Here is a 22,850-nt window from a genome sequence, read left to right as displayed (position 1 = left end):
AGTCTCCTGTAGCTCAGTGGTAGAGCATCCGAACTAGTAATAGTGGGTTCGACTTCTGATTGCAGTCAGTTGCAGAGGTTGCAGTAAGATTAGGAATTTGCAGGAAGGAAAAGCGAGCCGTACGATACCTTCTTAAGGCGATGAGCGTTCAGAGGCGAAGAAACGAAGAAAAAGATGGGTCGACTTTGTTAGAAAGAAGGGTGCTCGATGGGAGTCATCGAAGACTTCAGTAATATGCTCGAAGTATTTTGTAACCGATGATTTTGTATGTAATTACGCATGCACAAAGGATTAAGGATCAAAGGATGAAGATTCGGAACAAAAAAACAATAGAGAGACACATTTCGAGAAGTACATAACTCAGTGAGGCGGCTCGCCAGTCGCGTGTAAAGAACGAGTAGGGTTAACAATTTAGTGGCTCGAAGTCTCGGTGGCTCGCCATTGGCGGTCAGGGTGTAAAGAGCGAGTAAGGTTTATAATTTAGTGGCGCGACGGCTCAGCGGCCTGTCAATCCCCGTCCAGAGTGTAAAGAACGGGTTAGAGCGAGACAGCTTCGGAATTACGGCTTTCCCAGCAATTTATACTTTTGTGATAGCAGAACGACCCTTACAGTCCACAACAGCGCTAGCGACGACGTTCGCACATTTTTGTAACCAAACGACTCCACAATTTCTACACTTGTATCTAAAGTACAGTAACGTTATGTTAGCGGATAAATGATTTAAGAAATACAAACGCTTTAGCGTGTAAAGAAGGCGTGCCAGCACATGGAAAATATCAATAAGCACGACAAAACCACGCTCGAAATTAATGGAAACAATCGCGAATCTTGACATTTCTTTGAGTTCTACATCGTCTTTTAATCGGTCCTTTAGAATAGGGCCTTCACTTCTCCTTGGTATCTCGCAGTCCTTTTCGCGTCTGCCAGTGAGTTGTCAGCATAAGCAACAGCTTCGTCATCCCTAGACTCACTCGAGGTTTAGGGTATCTCTGTGGTGATAAACGGGATAAATCCTAATCGGGCTCCATTTCGTATCCAGCAATAAAACTGATTTCTGAGTCGCCTAAGTCAAAGTTCGTCTCCAAATGCGATGACGTAAATGACGCTGTAAAATTTAAGTAGAATTCTGATTGCTATAGAGCCCGAATCGTACGGGTTTTGCCACAGAAAGTTTTGACAGTTCAAAAATAACGATAACTGACTGAAAATCGCTTGAGCGTCGTCCTCGATTTTACGTCACAACTTGACTTTACCCAGATCCCCTTTGCGCTGTCGTGAACAATTAGGAACTCGACTTTAAGGGGGATACAAAGGCGAAGATTTAACCAAAACAACAAAAACACCTATCACCAAAGGAAGAAAATTTATTTTATTATTTACTAACGTTTGACTCGTAGTCCATAGGAGAAAAATTCCCAGCATTTCCCTGTAAAACGCTCTATTCTTTATTTTTAATTATAGTAAAGAACAAAAAACGTATCACAAAGCTTAGCTTTTAATTAAGTAGTGACACCGTACAAAGCTATACACTAATTAATTTTTACCTGATTTTTTCAGTTAAATATCTAATAAATTGAACTTGTAGTGAATGTTTTTTGGAATGTGCTGAAAAAGGAGAGTAATCATGTTTAATTAAAACGTCCTTTTTATGTTCTCTTACTCAGTTTTTCTTCCCTTAAACCTTTGTATAATGGTTATTTAATTTTTTTGTAAAAAAGTAAACGCTAAAAAATCATGACGTTTCCACCTCTCCGAGGTCATTTTCAAGTGCGAGTAAAATACAAAACCTAGCATAAATATATTACAAACAGCTTAAAATCGGTAAGAAAGTCATGCACGCTAAAATGTGATAAAATGTGTTAATGTTAAGTATTCATAAAGTACAAAAAGGACATAAAACAGTTAAATAATAAAACAGTAATAAGCCTTGTTAAGAACTGATCTAAACAAATAATTTCGCGCGGATGGAATCACACTGTTTGTTCGGCGTTGGTTTTAGTTCTTTGGTAAAAAAAAGCATTTCGAAAATGAGGCAGTAAAGTTTGTTCTGACACTTTCTTAAAATTTTGAAACATCCTCAACCTTGCATTTAAGCTCTCATCTACGTGGAAGCTCACTAATCAGGGATGAGAGACTTTTCCCGACTGCGCTACCCAGACAAACTTGTGCAGTCTACCATCCGCCAATTCATTGACTGAAAAGTGTCTGAGGATTCACGTACCCAACAGCAAGTACCTGAGAAGCAAAAAGCCCCAGTAAGAATCGTACTGCCTTTCAAAGATCAGAAATCTGCAAACGCACTGCGCATACAACTTGGAGACCTCGGTCGGAAGATCAATGAGGATACCAGCCCGGTGTACACAAGTCGAAAGATCACGAACGAAAATAATCAAAGTAAGGAAAGACAAGCCACTCCTTGTGAATCAACAGTGCGTTGTCTATTTATTCAGTGTAGCCTGTGCGATGCAGGCTATGTCGGTAACACGTGCCGATACCTTCACCAGCGAATTGAAGAACTCAAGGGATTGGCAAACGGAAACCACCTGAAGGAGCAGCACAATATAGCCCCAAATGGCATTGCGCGAAGTTTTAAAATGTTAAGAAAATGTCAGAACAACTTGACTGCCTCATTTTCAAAATGCTTTTTTTTTAACAAAGAACTTAAACCAACAGGAAATAAACAGTGTGATTCCATCCGCGCAAAATTATTTGTTTAGATCAGCTCTTAGCAAGCCTCGTTATTGTTTTATTGTTTCATTGTTTTATGTCCTTTTTTAACTTTATAAATACTTATAATTGACACGTTTCATCACATTTTAACGTTCATGACATTCTTACCGATTTTAACTGCTTGTAATATATTTATGCTATTAAGCTTTGTTTTTTTTACCCGCGCTTGAAATTGACCACGGAGAGGTCGAAACGTCGTGATTTTTTAGCATTAATTTTTATCACAAACTGATCTTTCACTAAGAAATTATTTATTTATACTAAATGTCTATTTAATCCAACAGGATGTGGTGCCGTTGTCAACAACGTACTGAAAAGTCCCGGATATCCAAACAACTATCCAAACAACATGGACTGTGTTTATTGGGTACAAATTCCACACGGCATGGCCATAAGGATTTACTTTTCCCATTTTACCCTGGAGGGTAATTCACCTTGCGGGTACAAAACTATCGAATCAGTGTTTAGAGTATACATTACATAACCTCCATTGCATGATAACGGTGGTTGTGATTGTTTCTTTGTTTTGTCTATATTTGCTTGAACCTTGTTTTTTTTTTTTTTTTTTTTTTTTCATCATTAGGCCTTAGTATTAGTCGTTCTGTTTTTGGCCCTTTCTCCGTTATTTTAATACCTTTATTCTCTTAATGTATATTGTCGAGATGACTAAACAAGAATAAAAGAACAAAAAAAAAACATAAAAAAATAAAAAAAAAGGTATATACACTTCTCGAAAAAAAGCTATTGAGACATCGCAAAGAACAAAGTTACTTGTTAGTATCAGTACTCTAAGAGTAGCTATTTTTATCTTCAGACTCATTTGCCTGTTTCTTTGCTTATTTGTAATTTTTTTTTTTTTGCTTTTTGTTGTTATTTTTGTTGTTTGGATCTGCGGCTAAGAATCAAATCAATAACTAGACTGCCTTGTCATTTATTGCCATGACACACATGTGATAAACTAGTTTTGCATTTATGTAATCTCATTTTCTACTCTTTGCGCCTGTCTGTACTTTATACTCAGGGCCTGATTATGGATTGTTTTGGAACCTTTGCTTTTATTTCTAGACAATTTGATAGGTGAGATGTGTGTAAGGTTTGTTTGTCCGTGTCGTTGTATTTGCATCATCTATTATTGGGCCATGGATTACTTTAGCATTTTTTATCGGTTACCTTGTCGATTAGTCTATATATAGTTTAAATGTAAGTTATTGTAATGTTTGTCCTACTTTCATGTATATATCTGCACTTATTTGTTAGTAATTGGCCGTACTCCTTTAATTCAGTAAACATATAATAATGCGTGTAATTTTGCCACATATTATATTATCAAGTTGTGTAAGCTAATGTCAAGTTCATGTTATCTCATCAACAAAACAACAACGTTTTTCTTGTTTGCAGGAATGACTACTTGAAGATTTTCAATGATAACAACTATACCGTAGGTACATACTGTGGGGTGCAGTCTGGATTGAATATTACTTTCACTGGACGCTATGCTGTGCTAACCTTTCACTCAAACGACCGTGTCACGCCCAGAGGATACAAGTTAGACTTCTCCTTTTTTTCTCCCGGTAAGTACAAAGAGTCGGACGAAATTTTATCGAAATACTCTCCAAAGTAAAATTCAGTTTATTCAAGCATTGTTTGTCATGATAAATTATAATTCACCGATTATAATCTACGCGCTACTATTGAAAAAGAAAAAAAAATAGTCAAGCGGTATTAAATTAAGCGCGGTTATTTAGCAAATACACCCCTCAGGCGGCTACCGTATCAGAAACCCTAAAAACGTTAACTATATATTACTGTAAAGCTAATAAGCTGCAAAATCTGAAAATTGTAGACATTCAAAGCACTGATACTCAGAACTGTCATTGTGTGGTTTGACTGCATTAATTACCAGCTACTTGACTACCTTGCCGGAGCAAATGTCTAGTGGTCGTGAAGGCGTTATCACCGAAAATGAATGCTTGTTGGCACTGAACGAGTTTAAAAATGGCAAACCTCCCGGCTCGGGCGGTTTCACAGTTGAATTTCATAATTTTTTTTGGAATGATCTTAGTAAAAACCTGATTCTCAGTCCTTCTTGAAAAAATTCATCAGGCTTGTAGAAGATAAACCGTCGATTTGAATGTTCTTACATCATAGCCAGTCTTATATTAACGTCTTATTAATGCTGACAGTTTCGATGACTGTCAGCCATATTTATCAAAACTTGAAAAACATGAAAAGTGTCAGAAGCCTTAAATAGGCTTCTGAAAATTTTAATTATTGCGATAAATGCGCAAACTCACTCTGAAGACATGCCCCCCCCCCCCCCCCCCCCTGGTTTGGGGATGGAGATCACTTGTGTCCATATGGGAGAAAGCTGATAGGCTCCCTCGTCCCTGTTCATAGTATGAGTGTTCGATGTAATACATATGCTTTCCTTAATCCATCGCTTAAACTTGTCGCTTTCCTGCTCAACTATTTCACTTGCTTGGACACATGTGATTTCCATCCCCAAACCAAGGGGGGGCGGGGGGGGGGGGGGGGGGGGCGTCTACAGAGTGACTGCGCACTTATCACAATAATTAATACCTTCAGAAGCCTATTTAAGGCTTCTGACACTTTTCATGTTTTTCAAGTTTTGATAAAGATGGCTGACAGTCATCGAAATTGAGGTTCAAGGTTCAAGGTTCATTTATTTCACACTATTTACACAACATTAACATAGAAAGTTAAATATCACAACAGCATTAATAAGACGTTAATATAAGACTGGCTATGATGTAAGTACATTTAAATCGACTGATTCTGAGTCTTAACTATGCTTTTGAGAAAGGTGAACTTTCAATTTGTCAGAAAAGAGGAATAAGTTCTCTCCTTCCAAAAAAGAACAAACCTACAAACAATTTGAACAATCTACTTCCAATCTCATTGTTAAACACCGATTACAAAATTGCTGCTAAAGTCTTGGCCAAAAGACTCGAGAAGCTACTTTCTTTCATTATCAACCCAAATCAAACTGGATACATTAAAGGGAGATTTATAGGCGAAAATATCAGGTTAATTAGCGATCTGATTGACTATACCAAGGGAAAAAATATTCCAGGCGTCGCCATTTTTTCTTGATTTTCGTAAAGCGTTTTACTCCGTCGAATGGGACTACACTGCCAAGGTGCTTGATATGTTCAAGTTTAAGGATGTTTTCAAACGCTGGGTAAGGGTTCTTTACACTGATATATCCAGCTGCGTTATAAACAATGGTTTCGCGCCACCTTTCTTTAAGCTCAAACGTGGCGTAAGACAAGGCTGTTCACAGTCTGAGTTGCTCTTTGTCTTAGCTATAGAACTGCTTGCACTCGCAATAGTGAATGACCCGCTGATACAGGGTATTTCTGTTGATAAACAAGAAATAAAATTATCGCAGTATGCTGACGATACGACGGTTTTGGTTAGAAACACCTCCTCTGTTGAAGCACTGCTCCGCCTTCTGGATAAGTTTTAAAACTATTCCGGTCTAGAAATCAATGCACATAAATCGGAGCATTATGGTTAGGCTCGTGGAAAGATCGCCGCCGGACAAACCTTTCGGCTTCAAGTGGCCCAAAGATTATGTCTATGCCCTGGGAATTTATTTTTCAAACGTTGCTGATCTTGTATATAAGCTTAATTTTTACGTAAAACTGGAGAACCTAGAAAAAGTCCTTAACAGCAGGAAAAGTAGAGTGTTTACTCTAGGTGGAAAAATTAACATTATCAAAACTCTTGGCTTATCAAAGCTTATTTTCAGCGCTTCAGTTCTTCCCATTCCTGAAAATTTTGCCCATGAAGTAAACAAATTAACATTTAAGTTCCTGTGGGACGCTAAACCTGCGAAAATTAAGAAATCACTATTATTGGACCTAAAAAGAAAGGTGGACTAAAATGATAGTTTTCGAACGCGTGAACAAAGCTTTAAAATGTGTTTGGATTAACAGGCTCATGAACGAAAAAAGAGGAGCATGGAAATTAATTCCCGATGATGCAACTGTGTATCTAGGTGTTGCAATGCAACTACAGATTTAAAGAACTCGACTTGAAGAATGTACCTCCTTTTTACGTAAGACTGTTAGAATTTTGGGAGGTCACACACTTAGCGGGTAAGGGTGATCTTAGTCCAAACGAAACAATCATCTGGAACAACAAACACATAAAAATTAACAATTTATCTGTGTTTTTCCTAAGGTGGTTTCGTAAAAGACTGAACAAAATCAAAGACCTAGTGAATGACAATGGTAAATTTCTTCCCTTTGAAGTTTTCTGTCGTAGGTTTGACGTTAAAGCTTGCTTTACAACATATTACGGCTTAAGCAATTCAATCCGTCAAAACTGGAACAATATATCCAAAGAATCCCGAGACCTTGTTGATTTAATTGCTAATTGGCGCACTAACAACTCGAATCTTTCCACTGCAAACCTGCTAAGGGCTCTCGCTGACAGTAAATTTGTGTCACCTTCATCACAGCAAAAAACTCTTAATTCCGGCAAAGGAAATCTATCAAAGATATATCTTCTACCTTGGATAACAACCGAGGAAATTAAATTGCGTATCTGTCAGTTTAAAATTAATTCATAATACTGTGTTTACAAAGGACAGGTTTCTCAAAGCAAGTATTGTTCAAGACGATAAATGTTATTTTTGTAAAGAAAATCCTGAGACACTTCTGCATCTGCTCGTTAACTGCCCGATTATTATAGCTTTTTGGAACGATTTTCGGGAATGGTGGCTTCGAAACATCTAGATTGAACTCAACCTCACTCCCGCTAAGGTTTTATACGGTGTGATAGACAATTCAAAGTTCTGTACGCTGCTCATTTTTGCCCTTCTAGTTGCCAAATTTTATATCTATCGTTGCAGTCTAGATGACGCACCCCTTTTCTTCCATGTCTTTGAAACAAAATTACGAGAAAAAGCTTGCATTGAATATAATATTGCCAATGATAAAGGTTATTTAAACCACTTCAAGATTAAATGGAAACCACTAATTCGAGACAAATTCATAGAAGAGTGGGCATTTGAGAGACCCCTTGAATCACTATCCACTACTCTTTTGCTCTAGTTCTATTTTCTCGTTTTCTTTCGCTCGTTTTTTTTGGCTTACCTGTTCATACTGTAACATTGTAGTTAATTAACAATAAAAACAAAAAGTAGGGTGTGTGGATGGGTTGTTATCTAGGTACTTTTTATTAGTGTAATGTAAGTTATTTTTGTAGTGTAATATAAGTAATGTCAGTTACAAAATTGAATAAAAAAAAAGTTGGAAGTAAAGATACTGTTATTATTGTAAATATAAGGAATTTGTTAGTACCGTAGTATAGTATAGTATAGTATAGTATAGTATAGTATAGTATAGTATAGTATAGTATAGTATAGTATAGTATAGTAAGCTTTTATTGTGAGTACAGTAATTACTGTAATTATCGCTATTAGTGTAAATTAGTGTTGGTAGTCTTTAGTATTGTATTATTAGTGTAACGTAATGCTAATAAAAATCACTTCTTCAAAAAAAAAAAAAATAATAATAAATAATAAAAATGATAATAACTACCAGCTCACACAATAATGCAGATATCCCAACAAGCTAGACTATATTCTTCAGGAGATAATGGGCTATGAGGAACACTATAAAAACCGAAAACAAAACACTTTTGTGGTTATATTGTTCGCTGCTTTATTGTTGCCGTTTAAGTATGGGTAAGGGTTAGACAATGAAGGCGAGTTTTCAATGGGTAATAGTGCCTTGCGCATAGATATTAGGCTGCGAGGGCGTATCCCGAGAGGCTCTCCCATCTAATGCGAGAGACGCTATATCCCATAGGACACGAGCATTCATTGTCTAATCGTCTTAGAACACGGTCACATTCGCGAAGAAACCATATTTTATGCAGATTATATTAATGAGCGTATTTTAATTTTGTCATTTACACTTGGGAATCACGTTTTTTTTTTTTTGTTTGTTTTTGTTTTGTTTTGGATGTCGCCGTAATGTTTCTTTCTTTGGAGCCTTGTTTATTCTTTGTTGTTTTGATGGCTCATTTGCTGCGGCTATGAGCCAGTGTGCAGAGCTCGAGGAACTTAAGGCTGTCCTTGCTACTCAAGAGTTACTTGCTATTGAGAGCGTAGACATATCCGAGCACTTGAGGGATGAATTCGATAAAAGTGCATGTTTCCAAAAGCCTACCACAGTCAACGAAATTGAGCAGAAAGAAAGAGACAGAATAGCCCTTTTCACGGTTGATTTTTCTCATTTGCATTACAATGTTATCCAACGTGGATGCAAGGCAATTTCGGGCTAAAACTACAAAATAGCCCGAAATTGCCTCACATACATGCTCGATTTCATTGTAATGCAAATGAGCAGAGTTAACCGTGAAAAGGGCTATTCCAACTCGTCAAGGTACCGTGTGGTCGATAGACGTCTATCGAGTCTGAGATGAATTCTGAAACACACAAATTGAAACCCTTAGAGATGAGTATAGGTCCGGTCCACTCCCGTAGAACAGGTAAATTACTGGTTTACAAGATTTATATTGGAAGTCATGAGAGGTGATGGCAAGCCGTACCCGTACCCGTGCTATATATACTCATTAGTATTCTCTATATAGAGCGTACTAATGAGTAGTCATTTTACCCCACAATTTCCCTGTGCTTCAAAGCCCCAGCCTCGTAAATAATCAAGATCTAGCAATATTTCTCGATTGGTTTTTAATAAAACAATTATTCCACTCGCGCGTTTTGGATATGAAACGATTATACGCTGTCATCTTATCTCAAACGCGCGATTGCGGAATAATAGTTAAATATATCCAGTTTAGTATAATTACTCAGTTGATTATAGAGATTCCGTTCATCTGATTGGTCGAGGATTGCGTTATATCCTACTAATAAATATATTTTTAGCCAAGCCTAAAAGGAGAGCTCCAATATTTTTCATAGCATTTATAGAAATCTGGTTAGCGTGTGAACGTAATAACCTTAATATCAGTTCCTCATCCTTTCTGCAGTCATATACATTCTTAGTGCATATGCAGCAAACTGCTTAAAAATAATAACAATGTAGTTCAAAGCGAAATTTTCTTTTAATGCTGATTTGTTTTAACAGAGGGCAATTTTCCTCAACTTCCCTTTCCCCGAGGGCAAAATTACTTACTCCTGATTGGTCGAGCGGCGAAAATACTCGCTCCTCATTGGCTGAGCAGGTCAGTCCTACAATTCATTGAATTCTTCATTCTGTGTCCAAGAACAACGAGTTCTTCCAAGTTCTTTAAAGTTCGACTGTTTAAGCCAGGTTTCTTTGTACCACAAATACATGGAAATCAAGTGCTGCATTTAGACTAAAGAAATTCCTAAACTTTAAGTTTTCGTGTCTCTTACAAGAAAAGGCAACCGATTTTTCGATCAAAACTGAAAACTTGGATCGGATTGACATTTGTTTAGCTGAGAAACTGAAATCAGTCATGGCGACTAAGAGCTTTCACCTCGCTACTTCTTCTTTCAACGAATGATAACCGAGCATAACAGTGCCCTTTTGATGGGAGGAAGGAGCAGGTCAAATTCAGTGGAAGAAATTACTCCGTAAAGTTCTTTTTTTTTTAGATCCACTGTTTGCTATTTTTATCGATCTATTTTCGCGGATTTTTAAGCGGTAGGAAGCTTCACAGCGCAGGTGAACAATTAATTGATGCTTGACATTAAGTTTTATTGTTGTCAGTTTACTCCTGAATTAAACTTATATTCTCTTTTTATTACATGTGTTGAATTTACAACTCAGTCAATATTGCTGCTACTAAAATCTAAACAAACTTCAACAAGAGGAGAACACGGGAAAATCACTATTGGTTGCTTGGCACAGATCTGAATAAGAGGCGTGCAGTGCGAACGAAACTACCCCGAAACAAAATGTTCAGAAATTAATTTTTCGACGAATATTATTTTGTCCTGTCGAAATGATTGAAGTATATTTGTAAAGCTTGAAACACATTAATAAGGAAAAATTATTGACTTAAGTAAACGGTTAGCAAGTTGCTTAAATTAGTAGGAGTTGCGTTCAAGTTAACAGAGAAAAATTCACCGTCGTTTGCACATGTTCTCCTCAAAACCTTAAATTAGGTCATTTCACGTTGTAGTCTTGCGGAGGACGGCAAAAAAAAATTTACCAAAATTTAAAATGCTCGTGCGGAGCGATTGTTTTGCAGCGTTGTTGCTGCCGTCGTCGTTGCTTAACAGGGTTCCCAGGCATATTAAAAAATGTTTGGAAACTCAGATCTGTGTCAATTCTGCTCCTAATTAGTAACAATTCTAGCTTCTAAATATACGTTTAAGAGAAGGAGAATACATAAAAATACTTTTTGGTGTTTGGTAGAATATTTAAGAGCTTTAAAACTTTTGTAAACACACGAGAGTCTTGCGGTGAGAATGAAAAAGCACGGCCACGAAACATTTTTTTTTAAATTAACCTCTTTGAAATAATGGAGGTATCGAAAGCGAATAAAGCGTCTATGTTAAGCTATTTAAGAGTTCTAAAAGTTACCATAACTGATCACGAACTGGTGATATAGGCAAATGTGAGGCTTTTTAAACTTACTTTTTACTGCTAGCCTGCTCTAACTTGCTATCCGTCGCTCTCTTTCACGTTGAACTTTGCTTAATCGTCTCCGCTTTTCTTGTTTTCTTTTTCCTCTCTTTTTCTCTTCTCTCCACGTTTGTCAACATATCCAATAAATACATATGAATTGACTTTGTATTTTGTGTTCTGTAGGATTTCTGTTGTAAACGCATCTCGCCATGCAACTTCCCGCAAAACAAACACGGGCGCATTAGCATTGTGGGATTGCGTACGGACAGTCGGGTGGACGGAAGTGACGTCATAACCAAAGCAAAAATTTTCTCATTAATGAGTTTCTCAATTTTTTAATTAATTTTAATCACGGGAGTAATTATACTAAATATATTTAACCCAGCCTAAAAGCGGAGCTCCACTATTCTCTTTTAATAGGATTTATATATATGCAAGTCTGCGTGTTTACAAACATGCGCTACGAATGGGGAATGAATTACACAAGTCCAACACAAAATGTTCAAAATAATTCATAACTCTAGGAATATGTCTCCTACAGAAATAGTTCTAGTCTCTAAGTAGATGTTAATAAAAGGAGAATATATGAAAAATAATGTTTGACAGTGGTCCGAAATATGTCATTAAGCGCTTAAAATTAGAGCGTGTTTACGAATATGCGCTGCGAATGGCGAATGAATTACAAAATATGTCATTAAGCGCTTAAAATTACAACGTGTTTACAAATATGCACTGCGAATGGCGAACGAATTACACAAGTCCAACACAAAATATTCCAAACAATTTATAACTCTGGGAATATAGAAATAGAAGGAAAATGCAGAAAAAATTAATGTTTGATTGTGGCTCAAAATATTTCAGAGCGCTTAAAATTAGAGCGTGTTTACCAATATAGGATGCGAAAGGCGAACGAATTACACAAGTGCAACGCAAAATGTTAAAAACAATTTATAACTCTGCGAATATTTCTCCTTAACAAAAAAATTATTCTAGTCTTTAAGTAAATGCTACCAAAAAAAGAATACAAGAGAAATTAATGTTTGGTTGTGGTCCGAAATATTTAAGCGTTTACTGCGTGTTTACTAATGTGCGCTGCGAATGCATTTGTAATACATATTAAGTCCAACACAAAATGTTCAAAACAGTTCGTCACTGTGAATAGCTCTGTCAACGTTAAAAGATAATTTATCCACGAATATTTGTCGTATGGCAACGACTTAAGTATTTGTGTAATATATCAGACACGAGGAAGAGTGTTTCATCAGATATCCAAACACTGAGAAGTAGGTTGAAAAAACGAGGCGCAGCCAAGTTTTTTTAAACGACTTCGAGGTGTTTGGATATCTGATGAAACACACTTTCGAGTGTTTGATATGGCTTCGCAAATGGTCAATAATTCTTGGAGAAATTAAAGGCTAAAGTTGGCAAAATTTTATGGTAATTAAGATCACATATCCAAACCACGGTCACGGTAGTGATTTTCTTTGTTTTCTCTTGATGAATTATTAATGAGTTTGAGAAGTTTAGTTTGAAAAATATGTCAAATATGGAAAATTACCGACAATTGCCTGCAAAATTGTATTTAATTTCTAAGCAACTTGCGAGTTGCTTACTCACCGCATGTTTGTTTTCAACTGACATCTCGCCTGTTTGTTCGCCCTCTCAGTTGCTTTCGGGTCTCAAATTTCCTTATTAGCCGCTTGCTTTTTCGACATATGTCGTTTGTCGAAATATTTAACGAATACAACAATTAGTTTTCTTCGAAATTCTCGTTTGTTTTTCTGAAAGAAGTTGGCCATCCCACTTCCTACCGAAAGAAACCAAGGTTGCAGCACAGGGTTTAAGTGTTTCATTTTACTTTGGATTACATGATGGAGCGATCGTACGTACATATGGTCGTCGGTCGCACGGAAGTGACGTCATAACCAACCCAAAATTTCTCGCCCTCACGAGTTTACCAAAATCTCTTAGCTATAGGGCTTCGCGCGCGCGCCTAATAATAATAGCAATAGTAATAATAATGTCATTTAAAATTTGGAAATACGTCATGTTTTCCAAACGGCAGCCAACTTGAAAGCGACAGCTCTGTTTTCTCTATCTTAAAATACCTTACAAGAGCGTCTCCATTGAATTGAAAGCAATCCCTCCTGATAAGCAAACACTGCGAAAGTAGAGCAGTATAGGTAAAAATGATTAACTTTCGTTGACGAAAGAAGAAAGCAAAAAAGGGAAAATTCAAGTTCAGAGAACTAAATTTACAGTAGTAGTAAGTTAAATCAAATTGCTGTCATATGACGTTTTAGCAGAAGATATGAAGATTCTTTTTTCGTTCGATATCTGCAATGTTAATAACTTTTGAAATGATCCTGCATCTGATCCAATAATCCAAAGGGCGAACCCAATACATGAATTAGATCTAATTAGCATATCGTTTACTTTTAATCTTCCAGATTGCAATAATTACTGCATCAGTTCCTATGGATACAGACGGTGGCAAGGATATCAAGCTGAGAATATATATGACTGCACGAAGACACGATTGACGCCCGACTTCCTCAAGTGCCTTCCAACAACTGTTTCAAAGCTGTACGATTTCTCTTTTCTCGTCGAATGAACATCTTCTTATTAGCTGTTAAAAATTAATTTGTATGTAAAGTGAATCTATTTAAAGTTCTCCTGAGAGAAATTTAACTGCACTCAATAAATTTCAAGACTTAAATTCTTCAATTCTAGCATTAATTACCAAATTGCCTTTTAAATATCTAGCTCTAATTTTCCATGGAGACTCCATTGATATAAAATGACTTAGGTTATTTATGAAACGCCGTTTTTATGTGTAAATTTGGCTTAATCTTGAACAGGATTTTACGTGACACTGGGATCAAGGATTTACCTCTGGGAACTTTCCGTCATATGGAAGCCCTTAAATATCTGTAAGTAGGTGGGAAAATGGGATCACATGAAATATTGTAGTCATCTGTGAGAATAACTTACCAACTAAATTAAGAGTCTAAATAGAGCAGACTCTCGCAGCTATTTACGCAACTTAAGCAGTTGCAAAAAGAAACCCTGAATCCAATACTACACGGGTAGGTCTAACTAATTAACTAATTAATTAATTAATTAATTAATTAATTAAAATAATAATAAAAAGGCTGCTCGACATCGTTCATTAGTCATCTTTTTTTATGTTAAGAATACAGACAAGTTTTAGTTTTGCCAGACAACGTGGAAAGTTAATTGAGTTGTTTAAAGACCAGCCCTGACAGAATGAACTGCATTGATTTTGAAATCAAATCATATCCTCGCCTGCCTGAAACGTATTGTTAGACCTTGTGACTGATCAAAATTGAAGACGAGTTGGCATTTTCCAAACAATAAAGGCTCATCAAGAATGGTCAAATATGTTTACAAACACTTTTATCGTCACGGAATACTCCACTCAAAACTCCACTCTAAAAGCATAAAAATGCCGGGGCTGATCGTCCTACCATTTAGAGGCGTAAATTTGTGAATTGGAACAGCTGAATTGGTACGCAGAATGACCGCTGTTAGACGTATGGCGATACTTCAAGGATATTGTGTCAGTAGATTTTTCCAACTTTTGCGGGAAATACACGGAAACTGCTGGGAAGACTTAACAGGAACGCACGGGGAAATTTCAGTCAAATGGGAGCACTCGCTTGCAGGGAGAGACTGTCACTTCTCAAGTTGGTACCACGGATCTAACCACGAACTGGACAGAACTTCAGCAACCGAACGAAAAATTGGTCCAACAAAGCTTTATTCTGACTCACTTGCAATTCGAAAGAACATTGTACAACAAGGGCTTTTATGTGCTTGTACATTAATTGTTTTTTACAAAGTGCTATACGCGTGTCAATACAACTAAATGAAAAACCATTAAGAGCAGAACAACAGTCTTTGTAGATATAGCTAACTAAATTAAAATTGTCGCTTAGCCCTCAAGATTGTGGGTCCAGCATGGAAACTAATTCCAGCGGCAGACGCCTTTCTGAATACACTACATTGCAACTAGAAAATCTTAATGAATCCTACGACTGACGAACAGCTGCGAGAGCACTGTCTCGGAGATAGCGAGAACTTTTCATTAAGTACATCTACACCTCTAACGAGAACCAATTCGACTAGGAAATAACAGGACAGCTGAATATGCTAGCTGTAAATTAATCCTATAGAAGCTAGCTACCTCTAAAGAAACCGAAACAAGCTCCAATAAAAAGTAATTTTGAACTTAACGAACTAAAGAAAGTAATTGTTGGCTTAAGTTTAGTACAATACTTCCGAATCCTCAAGGCACAAAAGAAATGCTAATTTAGCTTTACAAGTTGTTTACATTTTGCTTCCATTAGTTTTCTAAAGTTACAGAGAACAAGAAACAGCGAATATCTTAAAGCGAACTTACTTCTTGCAGCGAAAGCGAATAAATAATTTCCAAGAAGACCCAGCTCCTTTAAGATTAAATATGGTTTAATTACGGACAATCGACCTCTGATGAATAGCTACGACCAAAATTCTGTGCGAACTATTAAGTTTTTAATTCCGTGCAAACTTGCGAAATCCCCTGTAACAATATTCATCAAAAGATGTGGCGAGGACTATATTTTTCAATCACTGATGAATGAGATTATTTTCCTTTAAGGATGTTTTCAGCAATTTCCGACGATAACGGCATTCGTTTTCTTCTGACCGTTTTTCAGCCATTTTCGTCTCACCCCAAAGAAACTGCAAAAGCACGCCTGTGACGAATTTTTCCTTTTGCTTTTCTTGCATTTGGATTTTTTTTTTTGCCAATTTTGCCATTACCCGTCTACTCTTACCTGGGATGACATCCCCCGAGTGTGTGTGAACCGTTAAACCTTCAATTTACCAACATAGATTAGAAAAATAACACCTTTCCCATTTCCTCCTTTTGTCGACGAAGCTTTGAAAGGAAATCTACAGCAATTTAGAAAACAAGTCCTCAATTTCAGCGGAAAGTGAAAAAAAGTCCTCTTTAGTTTTCAGACAATCTTTCAAAATTTTAAACAAAAATAAGTTTAAAGAATGATCTGAAATATAGAAAATATAGCTAATCTTGCTAATTTCAAATTTAAAATTGGCATTTTAAATACGATAAAAAAATTCAATTGAAAGGTTGATTGGCGGAAAATTACAAGCATCATTTTACAAATAAAACACTTATGAAGGATCGAGCCTATAAATAGTAGTATCAAGGCTGTAACTTCAAAAATCAATTTTTTTTTCTATTTTCGTATTTATGAAAAGAAACAATGATATCTGTGTTAAAATCAAAATTAAAGAGAGCATAAAACCGGAAGTGGTACGACGTTGCTTGGCAAGAACTAAGATGGCTTTTACCCTAGCTACTTTCAGCCTGAAGATGAAAGCGTGCAAACCTTTTGAAACTCAGTGATGCTTGCCACAAAGCCTGCCTGTTTTCTTGGGTATGCATTTTTTTAGGAAAGAAATTTTAAGGAAATCTGCTGAATCTGCTAAAGTTGCATTGACCAGTTCGGCTTTGTTGTAACCACATCCAGTCAATCTGATCTGTTTGAGATTGCACGATGTTACGCTATAATTAAGCTATTGATCTTATCAATTTGCAATGACCGCCTGTATCCGTTTGATTCAAGCAATCGTACACAACACTCTATACAATTCAAAAATTTGCACCTTTCGATCCAAACTTGCGTTAAGCTGAGCTACACAAATAAACTTCACTTACCTTGTGTGGTGTTTCATTCGAGAGTATTTAACGTTTGGAGTCGGTGCCGCTGATGCTCCAAACAAGAAAAAAAAGGAGTGGAAAAGTGTGCGAGTTTAAAGAGAACAATTGGGCGCTATCCTATGGGCTACCTTGGTGCTACCTATCAGGACAACATGTATACATGAAGTATATGATGACAAAAAATACATGCATTCAATAGGTCTTATCAAGCGTTCCTTACATACGGGTACTTATCCGGGGAAAAGTGTTCAGTCTTTTTTTGATCAACAAGTGTCTTGGCACCATTTTACTATTGTCTACCCTTATCATGTTATGCCATGACGTTTAAAAGCATGGCGGAGCAACGCCAATTGCCGTCGCTTCTTTAACATGTTGGTAAGGTGTATTTCGAGAGTCATGAAAAGTGAAATGAAAACCTTTGGCATCAAATGCGATGTAACAACTACCATGGCCTCCATATCACCTAATATTTATGGTGTTTAAACTATTCGCTTGGATACATTAAGTTTTCAGTAAAGCATTTTAACAGACGAAAATGTATTAGCTTATACAAAAATGTCCTTAACAGGCCACACAACTATCTACGAGCAAGGGTGAAAACATTTAAGTGTTGTCCTCGTTAAGAGCCCCCCTTGGAGCCACAAACCTGCTTTGATTTTGCTTTCTAAATCAAAAACTGTTCAACAAAGAATAATTGTGTGGCAAAATTACACTTAAATAAAACCCACAAACCACAAAAAGCTACACTATAAGCAGTTGTATTTTTTTTCGAAAATAATGGAGCATATTATGCCAGGACACAAAACGGCGGACTCTTTAAGAAGCGAGCGACGACGCTGGAAGAAACGCGGAAGGAAACCCCTCCTAAGGTCCCTCCATTGCTACTCACACCTTTCAGTTTTCTCCGTTGCCACTCAAATACCACTCGATTCTGCATTTCCGCATGGTAAACGTTATTACCTCTTTATAAAACTAATGCTATGAAAGTAGCCTTTCAAACAAGGTAATATAATCAAAGGTGAGCAGACGAAAACCGAAAGTTGCGTTATCCTCACCGAAACTACGGATTTAATATCTTTTCTCGATCTCTTAAACGTAGATCGGCGGCTGTTACAAATGTATGAGATCAAATAGTGTAGCTTGACTTCGTGCAAAATAAGTTTGTATTAAACAAAGCCGAACCGTTCAAGGTTTGGAGATTGAGCATATTTTCTTGAAGTTGTCCATAACGAAACTGCTAAGGATTATCTGGACAAATATCTCTGGGTACAGTTGATTCATACATATTCAGGTTCCTTGTGTTCGTGTAAATGTGACAAAATGCGCTCAATTAGCATCACTGGGTTCCACGAGCTTCCCTGCTTTTCTACTCAAGCTAAAATATATATAAAAAAAATAAAGAAATAAATTAAGAAAACAATCAGAAACTCCCAGGCCGCCATCTCAGTTATTGCAAACTATATCTCAAAATTTTACCTCCCTGCCCCATACCGATGTTTTTGTCCTGTCCCTTTTCAATTCATTTATTAATAACATAAATACAACAATAAAAATGCGATGTTGATTTTTGATACTGCTTCTTATAAATTCGACCATTTATAAATGTTGAGTAGGTCTTTCAAATTATCAATATAACTTTCATCGAGTTCTAAAATCTAAAGAACTAAAATGGAAATAGATATAATATTATTTTGATCTTGATCACAGGTCAGAAAAATGTGAAACTTGAAATTTGACTTAAAAGTTTATTTTTCTGAAAATTGAAAATTAAAAATCAATATTTGTGTTTTTAAAGGCCAACTTTTGATTTTCACCAAAATTGAATGGACGGAATGTTTACGGACCGGACAGCGCACTTCTGGTAGCAATAAACGTCATCACCATAAAGGATGCAAAAGCCTACTCTGGGAATTTAAGTCCTCTAAAATTTACTCTGGAAATTTAAGTCGCTTAAGGGTGATTGCCGTACCTTTTAGGGGGTTAATATTTGTGGTTTGGTACCCCTTAGGGTGTTAAAATCTAAAATTATTTCCGTCAGAGGCAAAGTGATACCCTTTAGGGTAATTAGCTGAAAAATATGACAGGAAGCAAATGTCAATCAACTAGTTTGTTACCTTTTAGGAGTAACAAATTTTCCTAATCAAGCCCACCGAACAGAATTCTGGTTCCTTTTAAGGGTTCTTTGCAAAATTTCCGACGATCACCCCCGTCACTTTTATGTGGAAGTAGAACCTAACTTTTTTTCCGTGCTTTTAAAAATTGCTTAGGTGGGATAAAATTCCCCATTACAATAAAAACAAATATTTGTTTTCTATATTAGTGTGCTGATTGCGTTACTGATCTCTGTCGGTGACTCAACTGGTAGTTGGAACATTGTATAGTACCGTCAACCATGCCCAATACAAATGTGAGGGGTTGGAGGATCCTTTGTTACAAGTGAAAGGCCTGCTTGTTACACATTTTAACGTAAACCCTAAATAAATGGTACAATAATATTATTTCGCTGGCATGGCTCCAATTCTCTTGCACCCCAAGAAGCCTTCTTGACAGGTTATTAACACATGTGTTTTAAAGGAGATATGAATTAAGCGATGGATTGAAACTGTGCTGAGGCTTATGTCATGTGCAGTTATTGAGGGTAGAAAGCACGGGAGAGGGGGGGGGGGGTACTTCCCCCCCCCCCCACCAAAAAAAAAAATGGATAGGGGTGTGCAGCCCGCTTCCTAAAACCCTTAACCTATTCATTACCAAAATGTGCGATTTTCCCTACCTATCACTTGACCAAAAACTTGGTACCCTATTTATGACCTGATGGTGTCCGGGAAACTTCAGTTCAAAAACCCCTGGAGCTCAGCGCGTGACCGAAGCGCGTGACAAGCCGTTGCAGCACGCACACAGTTGCTGTAAACATCATGATGAAGAAGTATCTACGGCTAAAAAAGAAAAAAAAACGAATTCAATAATAGAGTGCAAAAATTGATATCCTATTTATTACCAAAATGGCGGCAAAATGGCTAAAATCGATACCCTATTTATGGCCAAAGGAGCTGAAAAACCACACCCTTTGGAACCGCACACAACTACATAACCGATATAAGGGAGTACCCCCCCCCCCCCCCCCTCGGGGGAGGAAACATGAACAGATTTGTGCAAATTTTTCCTATTTGTTTTTATTGGAATATTTTATTGGAATATTTAGGAAAACACGAATAAATAAAATGAGCTTTTCTTTTCTAATAGGACGACAATATATTTTTCTAACTAGGTCCTTAATAAAAACAAAAGTCATTGTCTCCTATCAAGGATTGATTAAATTAAGCTTAAGTGCACACTGTATGAAGGTTAAAATCATCCACTTTCAGTCCCTTACCGATTGGAAAACTTATCAGGTGCTATCGAACAGTACAAAGATGTAATAAAAGATAACTTCCGGATAATGATGTGCCAAATCCATTCGCGATGGGTGTCAATTTCACAACAACATTTGACCGAGCATTTGTAAACAAACGGAAAAGCTGAAATGTGCCAGGTGCTCTGGGCCGTCTGATGCTCGTTCTGATTTCATACATACATTGAATTCCGTTTTTCCTGCAATGCTTCATTGCCAAAACGTTTCCTGTAATTAACCATTAAGTAGAAACGAAATTTTACGAACATCTTTTCCACTGCGACTGGAAATAATTTTAAAACATTGTAAAACCCGAAATTAATATAAAACCAGGAAAATTCGTAAGTCGCACGTGTGTGCAAAGTAGCCTGGGCACTGGGAACAAGTAGAGATGAAGAAATTCATGCTGAGACGATCGTGCTCAGATAAATCAAAATGGCGTCACGGATGCATGCTTTCATTCAGGTTTGTTTATGTGTCCATTTTTGTGCATTTATAATACTTGGACGAGGATAAGCCTGTCAAAGCGATAGATTTAAAGGACGCTGTCTTTATGATTGCTTAAGGCTGGGATAACGTAACCCAAAATACAATCAAGAACTGTTGGAGAAAAGCGGGATCTCCAAACGAAGTGACTGAGAGCCGACACACGACCCATTTGAGTCAGACGAGGAGGTTCAAGAAACAGCAGAATAATCTAGTCTATGGGGCAGGCTTGTCCGGCAATACCCCTCATTGACGAATGTACCATTCAACCAGTTTCGAGGCCTTATGAAGACATTGTTATCGAAAAGCAGCTAACGGAAAAGGATGCGACAAGGGAAGCTTTAGAGGCAGTTCAGCCGGAAGATTCTCAGGCTAGCCATGAAGACCATGAATCAGACACCGACATTGATGAAATATGCGTAATGTAAAATCCGAGGCCTCTTACCCCTGCAGTCAAGCAGTCAAGGCACTGAGAGACTTTCTGATGTCCTTTGAAGAGATAAGGGCAAGGGAGGGAGAGTTTCTTTGTTCCCTTTCTATCATGGAGGATGCCTTTTTAAAGTTAGAAGTCAAAGAAAAGCAGCAAGCCAAAATTCAAAAATACTTTCGGAAATGACCTATGAACAGTGAACACTATAGTATATAAACATGGAACAGTACGTCGGATGGCTAAATTTTAGTTTTTTTTGATACGTTAAAGAGTATGTACATACAACCTCAGAACTTGTGTGCACTGCACATACTGTGGAAGGATGATATGTTGTGTTTCGGTTGTTGCATTTGTGATTCATTTGCCCATTGTAATTGAATAAAATACATACAGTTCAGTTATCAGGTTGCGGAAACTTATTCATTTTATTGATTGTACTTTAAAAAAATTAATAGTTAACCATATCCCGATAAAATGATATATTTGGTTACTTTTCCACCAAATCGTTAAATCGGGGGTTTGTTTTTTTAACGATTTCCCGATTTAACGAAATGATTTTGCTGTACCTTTGCCATATCGTAAAATCGGAGTTCAAAGTATAACTTACATAAATTTAGATCTTGGGTAATTAGGTCAAACTGACTTTTTGAGACTTATGATGTACTGTTTAATGATTTTAGGATTGAAGCTACACATTTAAGTGACCCGATCTTTTTCCATAGGGATTTGTCAGGGAACAAAATTCAAACACTGCCTCAGGAGATATTTTCAAATCTGACGTCGTTGAATGAGCTGTAAGCTGTTGGATATAATTTTGTTTGTAATCGTAACACTAGAATAAATTTTTACAGGCACCTTAATGGGGTGTTTACATGTGAAAACTCGCCCCGGTGCGAGTTTAAAACCGGTATGACATTGCGATTTCATACCTTGTTTACATGAATGGACACTTCATTCCGACCGACGTGATTGTGACACCCAGGTGACGCCATATTGGATTGGATATCGAAGACTGCACATGCGCTACCCGTTCTAGACTCCCAGGAGAGTGATTTCATGCCGGAGCGAACAGCCGTACCGCGTTTACATGACATCGGGATGAGTTTTCGTACCGGAATGAAAATCTCACCCCGGTACAGTTACCGGGGTGAACTCGCACCGGTATGACTCGCCCCGGTACAAGATTTTGTGCTGGTATCATGTAAACGAATACAGAGCCACAAGAGGGAACTGGAGTGAACTCGTACCGGAATGAAAGTCGCGCCGGTATCATGTTAACACCCCCTGTGAAAGAAACATAGCAGACACGTTGGGGCTGTACCATAGTAAAGCCTACAGTCGGCCATGAGAATAGTATAATGATTTGCAGAAAAAGCTTGGTCCATGGGTAAGACGGTAAACTAATCAGTGGTCATACTGTATCATAAAGGTATATTTTATTTAATCATATTGTATTTGTGAGG

At 37.2% G+C, this 22,850-nt stretch overlaps 1 protein-coding gene across 1 annotated transcript in view; it reads left to right on the top strand.

Annotated features, from left to right (window-relative positions):
* The window catches only part of LOC146456089 (uncharacterized), a 201,870-nt gene that overhangs the window by 88,330 nt on the left and 90,690 nt on the right, over nucleotides 1-22,850 (top strand). Inside the window, exons 13-16 of the mRNA XM_085093543.1 lie at nucleotides 4,130-4,302; nucleotides 13,782-13,917; nucleotides 14,193-14,264; nucleotides 22,110-22,181. Of these exons, the coding sequence (XP_084949669.1) occupies nucleotides 4,130-4,302; nucleotides 13,782-13,917; nucleotides 14,193-14,264; nucleotides 22,110-22,181 (453 nt within the window). The remainder of the gene's footprint in view (nucleotides 1-4,129; nucleotides 4,303-13,781; nucleotides 13,918-14,192; nucleotides 14,265-22,109; nucleotides 22,182-22,850) is intronic.

This window comes from Pavona decussata, unplaced genomic scaffold (assembly GCF_977016875.1).
Source record: "Pavona decussata unplaced genomic scaffold, jaPavDecu1.1 SCAFFOLD_261, whole genome shotgun sequence".
NCBI lineage: Eukaryota > Metazoa > Cnidaria > Anthozoa > Scleractinia > Agariciidae > Pavona > Pavona decussata.
The sequence above is the reverse complement of the archived record's forward strand: the minus strand, read 5'-3'. Positions and strand labels throughout refer to the sequence as shown.